We start from the raw sequence: 16,034 nt of genomic DNA on the forward strand, positions 1-16,034 counted from the left end.
GGAGGGAGGAAGGGAAATGGGATTGCACCCAGGGGTAACCTGACTCCCGGGTTTGGGGCAGGCAGATCACGGCGGGGAGGGGGCTTGGAACAAGTCCTCAGGGACCCACTTAAGCCGGGGCTGCCGATGGGGGTTCCTGGAGGGAGAGAAGGAGAAGAGAGAAGTCCAAGTTCCCTCCTCTGCTGCCCCCTCCCTCCACAGCTCTCTCGCAACCCGAGCCGGGGGGCCTAAAAATAGCCCCCGAGGCGCAACCACCGGCCGCCCTGGTGACCTTCTGGGTAGCACAGGCCGAAGGCGGCGGGCAGCAGGAAGGCAGGGCGCCGGCCCCCCAGGACTCATCTCCCAGGGCACCATCCCCGGGTGCCCCCGTGGCCGTCCAGTTCCAGCGTGTCCCCAGCCCAGCTCGCAGAGGCCATGCAGAAAGCCCGGGGCATGCGAGGCGAGGACGCGGGCACGAGGGCACCCCCCAGCCCCACGGTGCCCCCGAAGAGGGCCAAGGTGGGGGCCGGCGGAGGCATGGGGGCCGGGGCGCCCGTCTTCCTGCGGCCCCTGAAGGACGCGGCGGTGTGTGCGGGCAGCGACGTGCGGCTCCGGGTGGTGGTGAGCGGGACGCCCCAGCCCAGCCTCAGCTGGTTCCGGGATGGGCAGCTGCTGCCGCCGCCGGCCCCCGAGCCCAGCTGCCTGTGGCTGCGGAGCTGCGGCGCGCAGGACGCCGGCGTGTACAGCTGCAGGGCGCAGAACACGCGGGGCCAGGCCTCCTGCGAGGCTGTTCTCACGGTGCTGGAGGTCGGAGGTAATGGGGGGGCTGCCCTCGGCGGGGTGGGTGCGCAGAGGTAGACAGGGCTTCCTGGGCCACGTGGGGGAGGTACTGGCTCATCCAGCCTTCTTCCCAGGCGCTCTGACTTCTCAGCGGCACCGACCCAGAGTGCCCAGCAAGAGGAAAGTGCAGGGAAGGGGTATCCAGGTTGAGAGGCCCCCCAAAGGAAGGTCAGAGGTCAAGGGTCAGCATTTGGTACGCAAAGCCTGAGCCCCCTCAGGCCCTTCTGGGAATTCACAGTGAGAGCCTTCCTAGTTTCCCCCTAGAGAGAGGCCTTCTGGGGAAGTCATCTTCATCCCCGCCGATGATTTAGGCTGGACATCCCTGATCAGCCCCTTACAGGTGTGTGCATGACTGAAGGAGGGGCCAGCTGCCCCCCGGCGGCCCCAGTGTTGAGGGGATGGGTGAGAGCTCCTCGAAGCCCAGGCTGGGGTAGGTTGGTGTGGTCGGCACCAGGCTGGCTGGAAGAGGCCAATGGGTGGACAAGTATAAACAGGGTGCAGAGCATCAGTGCTGGGGGCCTGGGTGTGTATGGAGGTGGGTTTTGAGAATCCACGTGCAAGCATGCACTCGTGCAGGTGTTATTAAGGTGTCATTAAGACAGAGCCTTGGCAAACCAAGCCTGGAGAAATAGAATTCTGAGAAAGTCTGCTGCAGTTAGGGGAGATGGCAAAGAGCGTGGGGGCCACTGAATCTGTCCTGGGCATTTTCAAGAGAGAATTCTCACTCCAGCTCGTGGTGTCTTGTAGGGGTGTATCCTTGGGGGCTGAGGAGGAGGCTCAGGGAAGAAGGACGTCAACAGCTAGAGGGGAAAGAAGGCTCTAGGGTGCAGCTGAGTCAGGAGAGGAAGCAGGGGCTCAGCTCCCTCTGTCAGCATCTCTGCTCTCTCTGCAGCCCCACCCTGCCCACCCTCCTACAGTCTTCAATGAGAGACAGGGCTAAGGCTGGCTTCTCTTGGGTGGCCTCACACCTGGCCAGGTACTGGCTTTCCTAGCGTGGGGTTAGGGGTGGGGCATGTCCTAGCAAAGCTCTGAGGTGGGGAAGGATCAGATTCCTTGGGGATCTTAGCTCTGGTCCCCTCGGGGGCAAAGGGGACTGAAAACAGAACATAAACCGGAGGGCCAGATGGGTAGCTTGATGAGAATACAGCTTAGGGGAGAGCGATGTTAGGGAGGGGAAGGAGTGGGGTGGTCACAATGTTGGTTTAGAGTTAGGAAGGACCACAGAGAACCGCAGCTCCAAACACTGCCTTTTACAGGTCAGGACGCTGTGGTCCAGAGTGCAGGGAGATCTGCCCACAGACACACAGCTACTTGTGGCCCTCCCAGAACTAAGAATTGGTCATCCTCCTTTCTGCTCTGCAGGGTTTTTACTACCCCAGAACTTCCTGAGGGAGGAGAGAGAAAGGGAGGGGGAGCTGTTCGTTATCTGGAGAGAGCCCTGACCTCACCTTCTGAAGACGAAAGCCCCAGCCCTGCCTTGGGCCCCCAAAGTGGGGAGAGTGACAGGGTGCTAGAGCCCCCCAGCAGGGCTGTATCCGCAGCCCCCTATAATCTGAGGCATGGTCGGCAGAGCTGAGTCCTGGCTGCATATGTCTCCACAGAGGCTGGGGCTGGTTCCAGGCTGTTCTGATGGAACAGCATGTTTGAAAGGCTTGGAGTGAGGAAAGGACCCTGGGTGCTGTGGGACTGGATTTGGTGCCTTTTGACAGCCGTGTTAAAATAGGAAGAAGAGGGGCCAGCCTGGTGGCGCAGCGGTTAAGTTCGCACGGTCCACTTCAGTGGCCCGGGGTTTGCCGGTTCGGATCCCAGGTGTGGACATGGCACCGCTTGGCAAGCCATGCTGTGGCAGGCATCCCACATATAAAGTGGAGGAAGATGGGCATGCATGTTAGCTCAGGGCCAGTCTTCCTCAGCAAAAAGAGGAGGATTGGCAGCAGATGTTAGCTCAGGGCTAATCTTCCTCAAAAAAAAAAAAAAAAAAAAAACAGGAAGAAGGATGGGCTGCAGCAAGTCACATTTGAGAATTTTTTCATACTGGTGAAATCTTTACCCCAAGGGCAGCCTGATAATTATTGTTAACGGGTAATAATTCTTAGTAGTAATTTATAATAATATGAATAGCTACTATGCTACTGCGTGGCAGGCAATATGCTATCATATCCTTTGATACGTCATTTAAGTCCTCAGCAACCCTGGGGAAACTGAGGCCCAGAGGGATTAAATGACATGTCCTGTTGTACAGACAGAAGGTGGCAGAGCAGGAATGGAAGCCTTGGTCTGTCCCACTGCAGAGAATCACGAGCTTCTCTACTATGCACCTCCCACATGATTTGGGGGAGGGAGGGGCTTTGCTTTGGTGATGTTGGGGGACAGACTAGGTGAGTCCGGCTTCCTCCTCCTCCTCCTGTCCCTCTCCCCAACCTCTGCCCAGGGACCCGTCCTGGTCAGGGGCATCTGGGCAAGCAGCTCAGTGTTACTCAGACTCACTCACAGAAAACCTTCTTGCTTGGGCTCAACAGCAGGAGGACTTCAGGGTTCTCGAGGAAGCCCAGCCAGGACCTGGCTACGGAGGGAAGGAGGCCGTTTCCTGGCTGGGATTGCAGTCTGGCTCAGCAAGACGGGGTGATGCTAAGGTTCCTGGCACTCCCGAAGCCTGAGACGTTAGCTCAGGGATGGAGGGATGCTGGCATGGCTGGGGGAGGCTGGGGCCTTAAGAAGACGAGTGGGCTGCAGGCTGGAGAGTTTGGAGGATGGGAAACAGGAGGGTGGGATTTGGGGTACAGAAACAAGGAAAGGACAGGCATAATGACGATGGCAGAGAAGCAGGATATTTGTAGGCCCCTCGTCATGTGTGAAACACCCTAACCCATTTAGGTATTTAATCTCCTAAGCTCCAGGTTACTGTTATGACCATTATACATATAAGAAAACTGAGGCTCAAGGAGGAGATTTATCCAAGGTCACGTGACTAGCGATGTGGCAGAGTCAGATCTGAAAGCTGGGTCGCTGAGTCTGGGTCCACCTTGCCTGTCCTCAGCAAGAGAAGCTTGGGAAGACTAAGGCAAGGATCTGTCTTCATAACCATCCTTCTTTCAGTATCCCCAAAGCCAGCTTCTGGCTCCATCTTCAAGATGGGCAGGCATTCTTCTCTTTCAAAACATCAGGCTCCCACCTGCAGTGGCCTAGGAGCCATGTGCAAATCAAATGACCAGAGCAAGTGCCACTCTCAAAGCTTGAGGCATGTGTGGTTGGAGGGGGAGGCCTGCACTAAAGGGTGGGAGGTAAGAGGAGAAGGTAGCACTGAGAGAAGGCACAAGCTGACGATGCTCACCGCGTTTGTTAGTTGGAAGTTTCATAGCCAGGGTCTGGAAGACTCTAGTGTCAATCAGAAGGGCCAAAAGTCAACAGATGGTAGTGAACCATGCGAGGAACTTGAAGGCATGGAGAGGCGAGCTTAGGGATAGGGAGAAAGGGCAAGAGAAAAGTGGAGAAGACACCGGAACCTGTATCGAGGAACATTCTGCCGTTATCATCTTTTTCACCTGGAATTTGGAATGTGTGATAAAACACCAGGAGGAAACTAGTATGGAGTTGGGAATGGGGATGGAGAGTGTCACCATCCATTCATGGCAAGTCCTAATCAGGGAGAGGAGGGGCCGGAGTGGGAGCAGTGAGGAGCCCTGCGAGGCAAGAGAGAGGGGAGCGGAGGGGCCCCAAAGTAACCAAAGCCCATGCATAACTTTCCTGAAGCCAAGGCAGGCCCCCCCAGGAGGATCCTGGATGTGAGATGGTCACTTCTCCAGCTCTTTCTCGGAAAAGGGTCTGGGTCAGGACAGAGGAGGGAGGAAGGCTGGATGAACGAGCTGTTCCAAGAAGACTTAATGTCCCCATCCCTGCCACCCATCATCCTCTCCACCCCCAGCTCTGCCACCCCCTCCCATAATTATGGAGTACCTACTGTGTGCTAATCACTGTTCTAGGTGCTTGGGATACATCAGTGGGGGGTGGGGGAGACACCCAAATTCCTGTCCTCCTAGAGATTACGTTCTAGTGAGGACAGACAGACAATATGCAATAAACATAATAAATAAGTAAAAATTATATAGTATGTCAGACATACAGAGCAGGGGAAGCAAGAGGAGGGAAGGGAGAAACTGAGCTGAGGCAGGAAAGAGGGGAGGCAAAGAGGAGGGACGGGGGGTGCATCTGGCTCAGAGGGGGGTCTGCATGAGGGATGAGACACCGCATGATGACTCGGGTTTTCTCTGGTTAAGGGGAAAAGCTGGCAGTGCAGAAATTGGAAGTCTGGGTTTGGGGAAATGGAAGGGGGCCATTGCTGCCCAGCCATGGAGGAAAACTGGGGCGACCTGGGGCCAGCTGGGGGAGGCCCACCCTGCGAGCATGCCCCAGGCCAGCCCTGTGGGGGTGAGCAGTGTAGGCCCAGAGCAGGAACACAGAATCCCACGGGCCCCTCCTCGGCCCAGCTGTCCCGTCACTCACGCCCGCTGCCCATTGGTTATTTTTGCTACGGAATGTGCCAGCCCCTCGGATTCTCCTGGGGAACAGGGGCTCAAGTTACCCCCTCTCCTCTCTCAGCTCCCCCATCTGTGAGTGGGCATGTTAGGGGGTGGGCAGGGAAAGTGCCCGTGGGCATCCTGGGTCCTCTGGCTGGAACTGATAGGGACACACACGTGTACCCTCCATTCAGTCCCCGTGCATGTGTCTGTATGTGTACCATCGGCTTCCGGGGGTCTGGGAAACAGAACCACGTGTATGCACCCAGAATGTACAAGACATGAACTTAAACTTCAAAATCAAGAAGGCACAAGCTCCCATAACTCCAGGAGCCAAGTAGAAACTGAAAATGAGTGTGGTGCTGCTGTCAGCCACTGAACTTGAGCGTGCTTGCCACCTGAAATATTGTGCAGGCTGAACCAAATTCATCAGTTGCCTTGTATTTATTTTGGACCCGTGCTTTAAAGAAAGAAAGTTAAGGAACCCACTGACCAATCAGTATGTGAGGCTTTACGGCCCAGTGGTCAATATCTCAATCACAGTGCCTGGGTCAGAATCCTGGGTCTCCCAATTATTGGCTGTGTGAACTGGAGTAAGTAACCTCTCTGTGCCTCAGTCTCCCACCTTGTTGTGAGGATTAAATGAGTTTCCTTGCATCATACACAATGCTCTGTTCATTACCAAGCATGCCTAAGTGTTTATTACTTAGTACTCACATTTCAGAAACCAGGATTGGCACTGCTTGTGCAAGCTGGCGTGGGAATTTGGATCCGGGAGACACGTGGAGACACAGAACCTGTGTGGCTGCAGCTAAGTGATAGGACTTCTCTGAGCCTTTATCACTTGCCATTTTAAATGGAGCCTGTTAAATGTTCCTGAGGGTTTCAAGCTATGGGGTTACCTTGATGAAGTAACATTTGAAAAGTAGCTGGCACTTAGTAAATGCTTAAGAAATTTACAATGATTGTTGGGGTGGGGGGAGAGTAGTTTTGCATAAGCAAAGTGTGCATGGTCTTGTATAGGAGGAGGACAAAGAAAGCCTGGTGAGGATGCTCTCGCATGAGTGAGAAGGTGGGTTGTATTAGTGAATAATGGAAGTACCTCTGGGTACCTGTGTGTGTGTGCATATGTGTGTGTGTCAGGGTGCAGAGACAGCGTACCGACCTATCAAGAAATTCTAGGGCCCTGTCTGGCTTTCCCGAAGAGTCTGGGGGTTTTCCTAGTCTGGGTCCACGTCAGCACGAAGCCCCCCAAAGAGGACCCTTGCGCTGTGTATGACTTAGGCTCCGCCACCCGGCGCTGTGGCCCTGCGGCGTACTCCCGGCGCGGCGAGTTCGGTGGTGCCTGGCACGGCGTCCGTGTGCGCATGTTTGTGGAGTGAGCAAGTCCAGAGGAGGCTGACCTTCCAGAGCGGCCCCGCGGGAGGCCGGTGGGGGTGGGGGTGGCGTGGAGGCCGCGTTGGGCTGCCAAGGAGAGATTGGCCTGAAGCCTCCTGGGGGCCATTGCACCCCTTTCTGTGCCTCAGTTTCCCCATGTGCCCAGGACCAGGGAGGCCGATGCGGGGTGGGGGTGCCAGGAGGCAGGTGAGCGCCGCCCCAAGGGAACAGGCGAGGGCAGGGGCGCCAGGTGGGGTGCAGGCTGCCGGGGGAGGCGCGGGCTTCGGGCACCGTCGCCTTACCCCCGCCCGGGCTCCCGCGGCCCCGCGGCTCCTTCCGCCACCCGCGCCGGCTCCCGCCCGCTCCCCAGCTCGCCCCCGGCCCCGCCTCCGACTCCGCCCCGCCCCCGCCCGTCCCCTCCTCGCCCGGCCGCCGGCCCGGCCCCCTCCCCCGCCATGAAGAAGCTGTGGGTGAAGAAGCGCTTCCAGGTGAGGGCTCCGGGGGCGGGCGGCGCCGCGAGGGGGCAGGCAGGGCTGGGCGCCCCGGAGGGAGGGCGGGTCACCGCGGCGGGCCCGGGGAGGGGGCGCCGGGGCCGCGCCTGCCCCACCCTAGCGCCGAGGCCGCGGGCGGGCGCGCTCCGGGGGGCTCCCCGCCTGCGTCCCGAGAGCGCAGGCCCCTCCCCGCGCGGCCGGGCAGACCCCCGCGCCCCCGATCCCCGCGACCCCCCTGGGGGAGCCCCCGCGGCGGTCTGCGGCGTGCAGCGCCCACTGGCTTCCCGGCCGCCTCGGCTCCTCTCGCCTCTGCCCAACCCCGGCTCCGGCCCCCGCCCGGCTTTCCCCAGCCCCCCACTCTGGAGCCTTCCATCTTCCGGAGCTCTTGAAAGCAACGCACAGGGATCCGCGCTGAGCTCCATCAATTCCCCAAGCCCTGCCCTGTCCTCTGCGTACCCGGGCCTCCTTCCTGCATTCGCGAGGCTCCGGCCTCTCGGGGAGCTTGCCCTCTGTCCCGCATCACCCTCCCCTGCCCTCTTGACACCTATCCCAGGTTTCTGTCCTCCTCCCAGCAGGAATCTGTGTCCTTGTCCCTTCATCTCCCAGTCATCCAAGCATCCTCCCAATCTCTTCCTTCACGTTAGCCGGCTGCCTATCTTGTCTCCTAGCCTCTATCCTGAGGGTGTCACTCAGGTCCCCAGTCCTGTGAGCCTCTGCTCATCATGAGTCTGGGCGTTTGACCCACAGCCTTGCTGTCCTTTCTCTCCTTCCTGCCCTGCTCCTCCCCGGAGCTCCAGCTGGGAAGGCTGACAGGCAAGGAAGAGTGGAGACATTCCCTACAGAGGAAGCTGGCTGCCCTGGTCTCTGTCCGACCCCCCTTCCCCCACTGGCCCCTGGAATGACTTTGTTTGATACATAGGTTTGGATGGGAGGTATAGGGACGTCAGGAGCGAGCCTTCCCCTCAACAACTCATTCTGGCTTTTCTCTTTCAGAAAACCGGCCACTCCCGCAGGGCCTTTGGCCGACTCACCCATGGTGCGTGGACCGTGGGCTCCCTGCTCTAGCCCATGCCCACTCCTCCTCTTGGTCCATGTCCCCTTATGGGGCACCCAGGCCCTGAAGATGGCCCATGAGATGTGGGACCCCCCCATACACCCACACTCACCCACCCACCCAAGAAGGCCCCCTCTGCCCTGCAGCTGAGAGGGGACCCAGCAATGGGGGTGGGGCTCACTAGCACACCCCACTGTCGGCCTGGGCTCACTGTTCTCCATCTGTGGGTGCTGAGTGGGGATGAGCTCCCTGCCATGCTTTGGCAACCCGTACATGGCTCCTGCTTGTCATGGCACTCATAGAGAAACTGAGGCACAGAACCTGATAGAATCTGGGAAAGTAAAAAATATGCCCAGGAAACTTTGCTCCTAGCCTAACCACTGGGCATTTGTGAGGACCATTCATCAATAGGGAGAGATTGAGAGGAGGGTGCCTGTCACATCATGATGCAGAAGATGGGGGCCAGGGGGAGTTTGCAGGAGAGAGCAAAGCACAATGCAAATATTGTAATAGAGGGTGGGCCTGATGCCTGATGGTGGTCTGGGGCTGTGACTGGGCCGAGTACAAGCAGGTGTGTGTGTGTGTGTGTGCGCGCGTGGCCAGTGGGAGCACCAGTAAAAGTGCCAAGGGCACAGAATCGCTGGGAGAGTTGGAATAAGCCACAGCCAATGCATGTGGGCTCCCCAGTGCTGGGCACAGAGGAGCCTGCAGGCAGTCAGAGAATGAGATGCTCTGCCCACCCCAGGTGTCTCCCTCCCCCCGTCCCGTCCCCACAGGGCATCTCTGGGCACTGGGTACCCTCATGCCCCCTCTGTCCTGCCTGCCCACCATGCCCTGCCCCACAAACGCTCTGATAACAGTCTGTCCATGTCTCTCTCCTGCTGCTCCTATGGAAGCGAAGTTTTCCGCTCCTGCAGAAAGCAAAGTTACGGTAGGAAACGCTCCTGCCCTAGCCCTCCACTCCCCTCCTTCCTGCCCCCGCCGGCCTCTCCTCACCCTGCCTCAGCTGCACCCGGAGGTGTTCCGCTGGTTTGGGGTGGAGGACAGGCTGGCCCTGCGGCTGGGCGAGTGCCCTGACAGTATGACTCTGAGGTGACTCCTCTTTGTTCCTCGGGTACTGGAACCCAGAATTTAGAGCCTTGGAACCTAGGACCTTATTTTGGGGCCTGCACAGGAACTTAAGCTACCACCGACAGGGGAGGAGGGGGAGGGCTGAGGCCCTGGTAATCCATTAAGTGGCTGGGAGGGGGGACCGTAGGTAGCTTTGAGGGCACTACCAAGTAGGCAGGGGTGTGTAGCCAGGGCCGCAGAGATGGAGCCAGGAGGCTGGCATGGGAGGGGTTACCCACGCAGCCCAGGATGTGGGGGGCAACAGAGGGGAGAAGAGAGGTGCTGGCAGCCCTACCAGTGGTAAGATGGAGCCTGCGTCGGGGAGGCAGGAGGTGACATAGGGAAGAGTTGGAGTGAGAGGGAGGAGGGCCCTGCCCACACAGACCCCTTCTTCTCCAGACTCGGAGACAGGCGAGGATGACATCAGCGATGTGCAGGGGACCCAGCGCCTGGAGCTTCGGGATGACGGGGCCTTCAGCACCCCCACGGGTGAGCTCTCTGGGGTGCTCAAAGAGCAAAGGCGGGCTTCCCAAAGAGGTGCCTCGGTTTCACCGTGCTCCTTTCTCTAGGGGGCTCTGACACCCTGGTGGGCACCTCCTTGGACACACCCCCGACCTCCGTGACAGGCACCTCGGAGGAGCAAGTGAGCTGGTGGGGCAGCGGGCAGACGGTCCTGGAGCAGGAAGCGGGCAGCAGGGGTGGCACCCGCCGCCTCCCGGGCAGCCCAAGGCAAGCACAGGCAACCGGGGCCGGGCCACGGCACCTGGGGGTGGAGCCGCTGGTACGGGCGTCTCGAGCTAATCTGGTGGGCGCAAGCTGGGGGTCAGAGGATAGCCTTTCGGTGGCCAGTGACCCGTATGGCAGCGCATTCAGTCTGTACAGAGGACGGGCGCTCTCGATCCACGTGTAAGTAATGGCCTCACATGGGCCTGCACTGTCCCACCTCACCATGCTGTCCTGCACTGCCCCTCACCGCTCCGTCAGCCTCCACCCCCCCATCGGCCCTGCACCAGCCATCCCTCTGTGCACTTCTCCACCCCCCACTGCTTCTACTCCTGTCCCAGCTACCCACCCTATCTTCCCACACGGCTCCATCCTCCTCCTGTGCCATCACCACCCACATCCCCCCGCCCCCACTGTCCTGGCTCACCATGCCATCTCCATGGTCTCGTGGACCCCTCTGCCCTTTCCCTGTCTCCTCCAAGATCTCCACTTTCCCAGGGGCCCTCTCCCGCCTCGCCCATTTAGGCTCCAGTTGTCCCCAGGATTCCCCCCTCCCTCGGGGGCCCCCTCCGTGCCTGCTGTCTCAGCAGCTGCTGCCTTTTCATCTCTCTGCACATTCCTGCTCCCATGTGGGCCTTTTTCTGGGAGGAACGGAACCTTTCTGCACGGCAGCTCCCGGGAGAGCAGGAGAGAGCAAGGGAGCAAGAGCGAAACCAGGAGAGAGAAGAGAGTGAGGTGGTCAGGGGGTAGATGGGGCCAGGGGCCTGGGAAAGCAGGAGGAAGTAGGGGGTGTGGGAGGCAGAGGCCAGGGCAGAGAGGGCTGGAGACGGCCTGGGGCAGAGGTAGAGGTTGAAGTCATGGAGGCGGGGGTGCATGACAGACCTGTGGGAAAGGCCCAGGGTGGGGTTGAAGGTTGTTCTGGTAGGGGGCGGTGAGGAGTGGAGGTGTTATAGGCATTGGAACCATTTTTTGAGATTTGGGGGCTGGCACAGGAGGGAGTGCTATAATAGAAGAGGGGAGTGGCTGATGACAGAGGTATTGGGGGGCATTTGGGGAGCCGAGAGGGGGCCTGATTTGTGATGGGTATGGGTGTGTGGGGGAGGTACCATCATGGAGGAGAAAGAAGGGGCTTGTGGGGGGATGCTGTTTTCAGGGTGTTTGGAGTGGCTAGTGGTGGGCAGGGGAGAGGTCCGCGCAGGGCCAGGGGAGGCTCCCTTGTTCTATGTAGTTGGCATTAACCAGGCACTCCGGTGCCCTGGACTTGCCTTTTCCTTCCCTGCCTGTCTTTGCCAGGCCCCAGCCGAGCCTGGAGTTGCTATGGCAACTTCCGAGGAACCCATCTCCTTAGTGATGTCTGTGGTACAGAGGCTGGCCTGGAGCTTGAAACTGCTGGCAAGAGGCCTCTTCTGCTGTCCCCAATTTCTCTCCATGCCTCACCCAGTTCCCAGAGGCCATTCCTCGGGAACTCTGCCTTCCTGCAGGTGGCTGGCTAAGGTTCTGCTCCCTAGGCCAGTCTGGATTGCCATCTCCTTTCCCCCCAAGTCAGAGGTGGGGTCCGCAGTGAGGGTGGCTGACTCAGGTAGTCTCAAACATCCTTACACTCAGGCACCCCTACAACTTCTGCTCGTGGCCGGTACCCTACTATTTCCCCTCCCTTCTGTGCCCCCAGAATCCCAGACGTTTTGGAGGGAATGAGGGCTCAGGAGTCAGACCTCTTGGGTTTCAGTCCTAGCACCAGCCGTTTCCTAGCCGTGTCACCTTGGTAAGGCACGCCACCTTCTTAAGCCTCAGTTTCTTCATCTGTAAATGGAGGTAATAACAGTTTTCATCTCAGAGGATTGTTGTGAGGATTAAATGACTCAATGCACTTTAAGCATTTAATACGTGCCTGGCACACAAGTACTCAATGAGCCATTAAGTTTTTATTAACCTCTCTCTAATGTGTCAGGTATGGTGCTAATATCTCAGATTCCTTTTTTTGCTGATATTTATGTTTGATGTGCCCCCCAAGGGTCCAGATGGGGGAAACTGAGGCCCAGCTCTTGGGCATCAAAGTTCTGGAGGTGAGAGGGGTACTCAGGGCTGGCCAGCTCCTTCCCTCCTCCTCTTCCCCCACACTCCCTATTCAGGCCCACGCAGTAGTTATTTCTGAGCTGAGTTATTTCTGAGCGTCCCCCTTTTGGGAGCTTCTGTGCTTCTCAGGGGGTTTCCAAGGACTCAGGTAACTTTCCAGGGACAGGACAAAGTCAAAGGCTTGTACTAGGGGCAGACTGATGGAAGGGAATAGTAACCTGGGTATCCTAGTCTCCTACCCCAGGGACCCCAGCTGCCACCTCTTGTGTCCTGTCAGCACTGGTGATGGGCTCAGGTCTGCGTAGGTGCTAGGTAATCCCAGGGACAGGGGCACTGCTCCCGGAAGGCTTGTGCCTGTTCTTCTAGAGGCCGCTGTGAAGGGGGTATGTCCCGCCAAGGATGGGCAGGGCTGTAGGGGCCAGCTGGGGGCAAGAACGAGTGGGAGGCTGCATTCCTGAGAGGGCCCCTCCCCATCCAACCCTCCCGCCTTCCCTCACCATTCATCCTTTGAGTCCTGAGCCTCATTCTTTTCTCTGCCACCGCTCAGTTCTGTTTCTGCTGTTTCCCATCTTCCGGGGCTGGGGGGAGGGGGCTGGCCAGAGTCCCTGGGGCTGAGTCTGTACCTGGACCTAGCCACTAGAATCTTCTGGTGCCTGAGCCGCCAGCCTCTCCCCAGCACCTGCTCTGGCTGTGCCTTCCTCTTAGCGGGGAGGGGGTGGAGGGTCTGGCCCATGTCACCCCCAAGCCTTCCCAGCATGCCCCACCGCCCAATCCCTGTCACGAGCTGAAGGTCTAGGAGGGGAGACCCCCTGAATCTTCGACCCCTCTTCGTCTTGGTTCTGCAGCAGCGTCCCTCAGAGCGGACTGCACAGGGAAGAGCCCGACCTTCAGCCTCAGCCGGCCAGCGAAGCCCCGCGGCGCCCGGCTCTACCTCCCCCCTCCAAATCCGCGCTCCTGCCCCCACCGTCCCCTCGGGTGGGCAAGCGACCCCCGCCGGGACCCAGTGCCCAGCCCCCGGCCACCCCGACACCTCCCCACCGGCGCACTCAGGAGCCCGTACTGCCAGAGGACACCACGGCCGAAGAGAAGCGAGGGAAAAAGTCCAAGTCGTCGGGGCCCTCGCTGGCGGGCACGGCCGAGTCCCGGCCCCAGTCGCCGCTGAGCGAGGCCTCGGGCCGCCTGTCGGCGCTGGGGCGCTCGCCCAGGCTGGTGCGCGCCGGCTCCCGCATCCTGGACAAGCTGCAGTTCTTCGAGGAGCGGCGGCGCAGCCTGGAGCGCAGCGACTCGCCGCCCGCGCCCCTGCGGCCCTGGGTGCCCCTGCGCAAGGCGCGCTCGCTGGAGCAGCCCAAGTCGGAGGGCGCGCCGTGGGGCACCCAGGAGGAGCTGCGGGCGCCCGCGGGCAGCGTGGCCGAGCGGCGCCGCCTCTTCCAGCAGAAGGCGGCCTCGCTGGACGAGCGTACCCGGCAGCGCAGCCCTGCCTCTGACCTCGAGCTGCGCTTCGCCCAGGAGCTGGGGCGCATCCGCCGCTCCACGTCGCGAGAGGAGCTGGTGCGCTCGCACGAGTCTCTGCGCGCCACGCTGCAGCGCGCCCCGTCCCCTCGAGAGCCCGGCGAGCCCCCACTCTTCTCCCGGCCCTCCACCCCCAAGACTCCGCGGGCCGTGAGCCCCGTCGCCGCCCAGCCGCCCCCTCCGAGCGTCGCGGGGAGGCCCGAGGACGAGCCGGGGAGGCCCCTGAGCCGCGGGCCGGCGGGCAGGACGGAGTCCGGGGAAGGCCCGCAGCAGGAGGTTAGGCGCCGGGAGCAGTTCCCGCTGACCCGGGGCAGGGCCATCCAGGAGTGCCGGAGCCCCGTGCCGCCCCCCGCCGCCGAGCCCCCCGAGGCCAGGACGAAAGCCCCCCCGGGGCGGAAGCGGGAGCCCCCGGCGCAGGCCGTGCGCTTCCTGCCCTGGGCCACGCCGGGCCAGGAGGGCGCTGCTGTACCCCAGACCTTGGAGAAGAACAGGGCGGGGCCTGAGGCCGAGAAGAGGCTGCGCAGAGGGCTGGAGGAGGACGGTCCTTGGGGGGCCTGGGACCGCCGAGGGGCCCGCAGCCAGGGCAGAGGTCGCCGGGCCCGGCCCACCTCTCCTGAGCTCGGTAAGACTTCGGGGAGGGCTGAGAAGGTGCTGGGACCTGAGTGGGAGGGCGTTTAGGGAGAACAAGGCTGCTAGGCAGCTGGGAGGATATGGTTTCCGAGGGAAGGCATAGACTGAAGCTCGAGTTGGAGTGAAAGATTATGAAGGCCCTTGTGCCGACCCCTGCCTACTGATGAGGCAGTGTGAGTGTTTGGATGGAGGCTGGGTGTAGCGGAGGTGTCAGCAAAGACCCAGTGCCCAGACGTCTGCCATAGGTCCCCTGGGTCCAGTGGCCTGCTAGTCTGTTGGGTTAGGGACCTAACCGTGAAGAGGGGCACCCGTGGAAACCTAAGGAGCCCCTCCACACGCCACCCCTCTGTGGGGGAAGAGATGGAAGCCCATCTCAATAAATAGGTGCCTGTTCCAGGCAAGCTTTGGGCCAGTCAACTGTCATCTCTGCCCCCCGATCCCGGCACCATCCCTGATCCCTCCGTGGCCACTAAGCTCTGACCCAGGCTCCCTTCTAGCTTCTTTTCTCTGGTCCTTGAGTCCCTGCATCCCTGAGCTGACGGTGGTCACATGCCAGCCTGTGTGTTATCTCCCAATCTTCCCATGGGTAGTGACCAAGAGCCAGAATGCCCCTGCTTCTGGCTCTCTTCATCTCAAACATCAGCTTGGGGCCCCTGCTAGAGTGAGGAAGAGGAAGCCATCCTTGACTCTCTCCCATCCCCTGCTGCTTCCCTGGGCCAGATGCTTCTACCCACTGCTCCCAGGACACCCTGTCAGTGTCTCTTTCATTGCACTTCCCACTCTGTATTTTTCTTCAGCAAAAATTGCTTTTTTGTTTAAATAGTACCATCTCAAAATCTTTGGAGATGGTTAGGCCCCTGTCCAGCGTCCTCCTAGCCACCATTGTTGCATACCCACAGCCATGTCCCAGGCATTATATTAACTGGGCACTTAGGGGTGTTATTTTGTTCTAATCTGTATACCAGCTCTGCAAAATGTTGGGTGTTATTTATCAGTCCCATCTTACAGATAATAAAACTGAGGTGCAGAGAGGTTATCTAATATGCCCAAGGCTGTGTAGCTAGAAAACAGCATAATTGGGATTCTGAGTGGTTTTTGGCTTTCTACACTGTGTTTTAGCTAGATTGTAGACTGTCAGGGTTGGAACATGCCCCTAGAGATCCACGACAGTGGAGTTTTATGATCTCTGTGTGTACAAGCTTCCTGTAAGTAAGGCGCACATCTCATTTCCTGTTGCATCCTTGGTACCCATACAGAGCTCAGTATGCAGTAAGTGCGTTGTTACTGTTTGGTGAATGGACAGAAATGAAAGCCTATCTTCAGGAGGCTGCTTAGAGGGCAGGACACCTGCTGCTCCCACTTTTGAATCCAGTGGCATCACTAATTTGTCAGTTTACCACGTGTTGCCCTGTGACATCACTGTTTTTGCCTAAGTCTCGGGTTCTATTAACTTGTCCTCTGTCTGCATGGAAACTGGTAAAATCTCGTGCCCCTCAGAGGGCCTTGCTCAGGGCCCAATCTACCCTCCCTGATGACTGATTTGGGTGAAGACACAGTGCGGTCCCTACCTTCCTCCAGAAGCCACCACTCTGTCTGTGCCTGAAGTTGAGGAGCAGCCAGACTAAGAGTCCCGGCTGTCCTGTCCTGTTTGAGGACCCTCCCTCAGTCTTCCTTTCTTCCTGTCTCAGGACTGTCCCGAGAGACACCCTTTGATCCCCTGCCCCCGTCTTCTAG

The 16,034-nt window shown here is 59.5% G+C and overlaps 1 protein-coding gene across 9 annotated transcripts in view; it reads left to right on the forward strand.

Moving 5' to 3' along the window:
* Positions 1-264: 264 nt before the first annotated feature.
* The window catches only part of SPEG (striated muscle enriched protein kinase), a 54,606-nt gene continuing 38,836 nt past the window's right edge, over positions 265-16,034 (forward strand). For 3 of the 9 annotated variants that reach the window (XR_011439839.1, XM_070270496.1, XM_070270497.1), the window contains exons 1-4: positions 266-793; positions 9,765-9,854; positions 9,935-10,271; positions 13,007-14,292. Coding sequence is in view for 8 of the 9 variants with exons in the window: in XM_070270496.1 (XP_070126597.1) it covers positions 415-793; positions 9,765-9,854; positions 9,935-10,271; positions 13,007-14,292 (2,092 nt within the window). In the remaining variant the exon portion in view is untranslated. Of the gene's footprint in view, positions 794-7,123; positions 7,199-8,194; positions 8,238-9,156; positions 9,187-9,764; positions 9,855-9,934; positions 10,272-10,317; positions 10,824-13,006; positions 14,293-16,034 lie in introns of those variants that run through there. The other 6 variants (XM_070270499.1, XM_070270500.1, XM_023642400.2 and 3 more) reach the window with 5 other exon arrangements.

The sequence above is a fragment of the Equus caballus genome, chromosome 6 (genome assembly GCF_041296265.1).
Source record: "Equus caballus isolate H_3958 breed thoroughbred chromosome 6, TB-T2T, whole genome shotgun sequence".
Classification (NCBI taxonomy): Eukaryota; Metazoa; Chordata; class Mammalia; order Perissodactyla; family Equidae; genus Equus; species Equus caballus.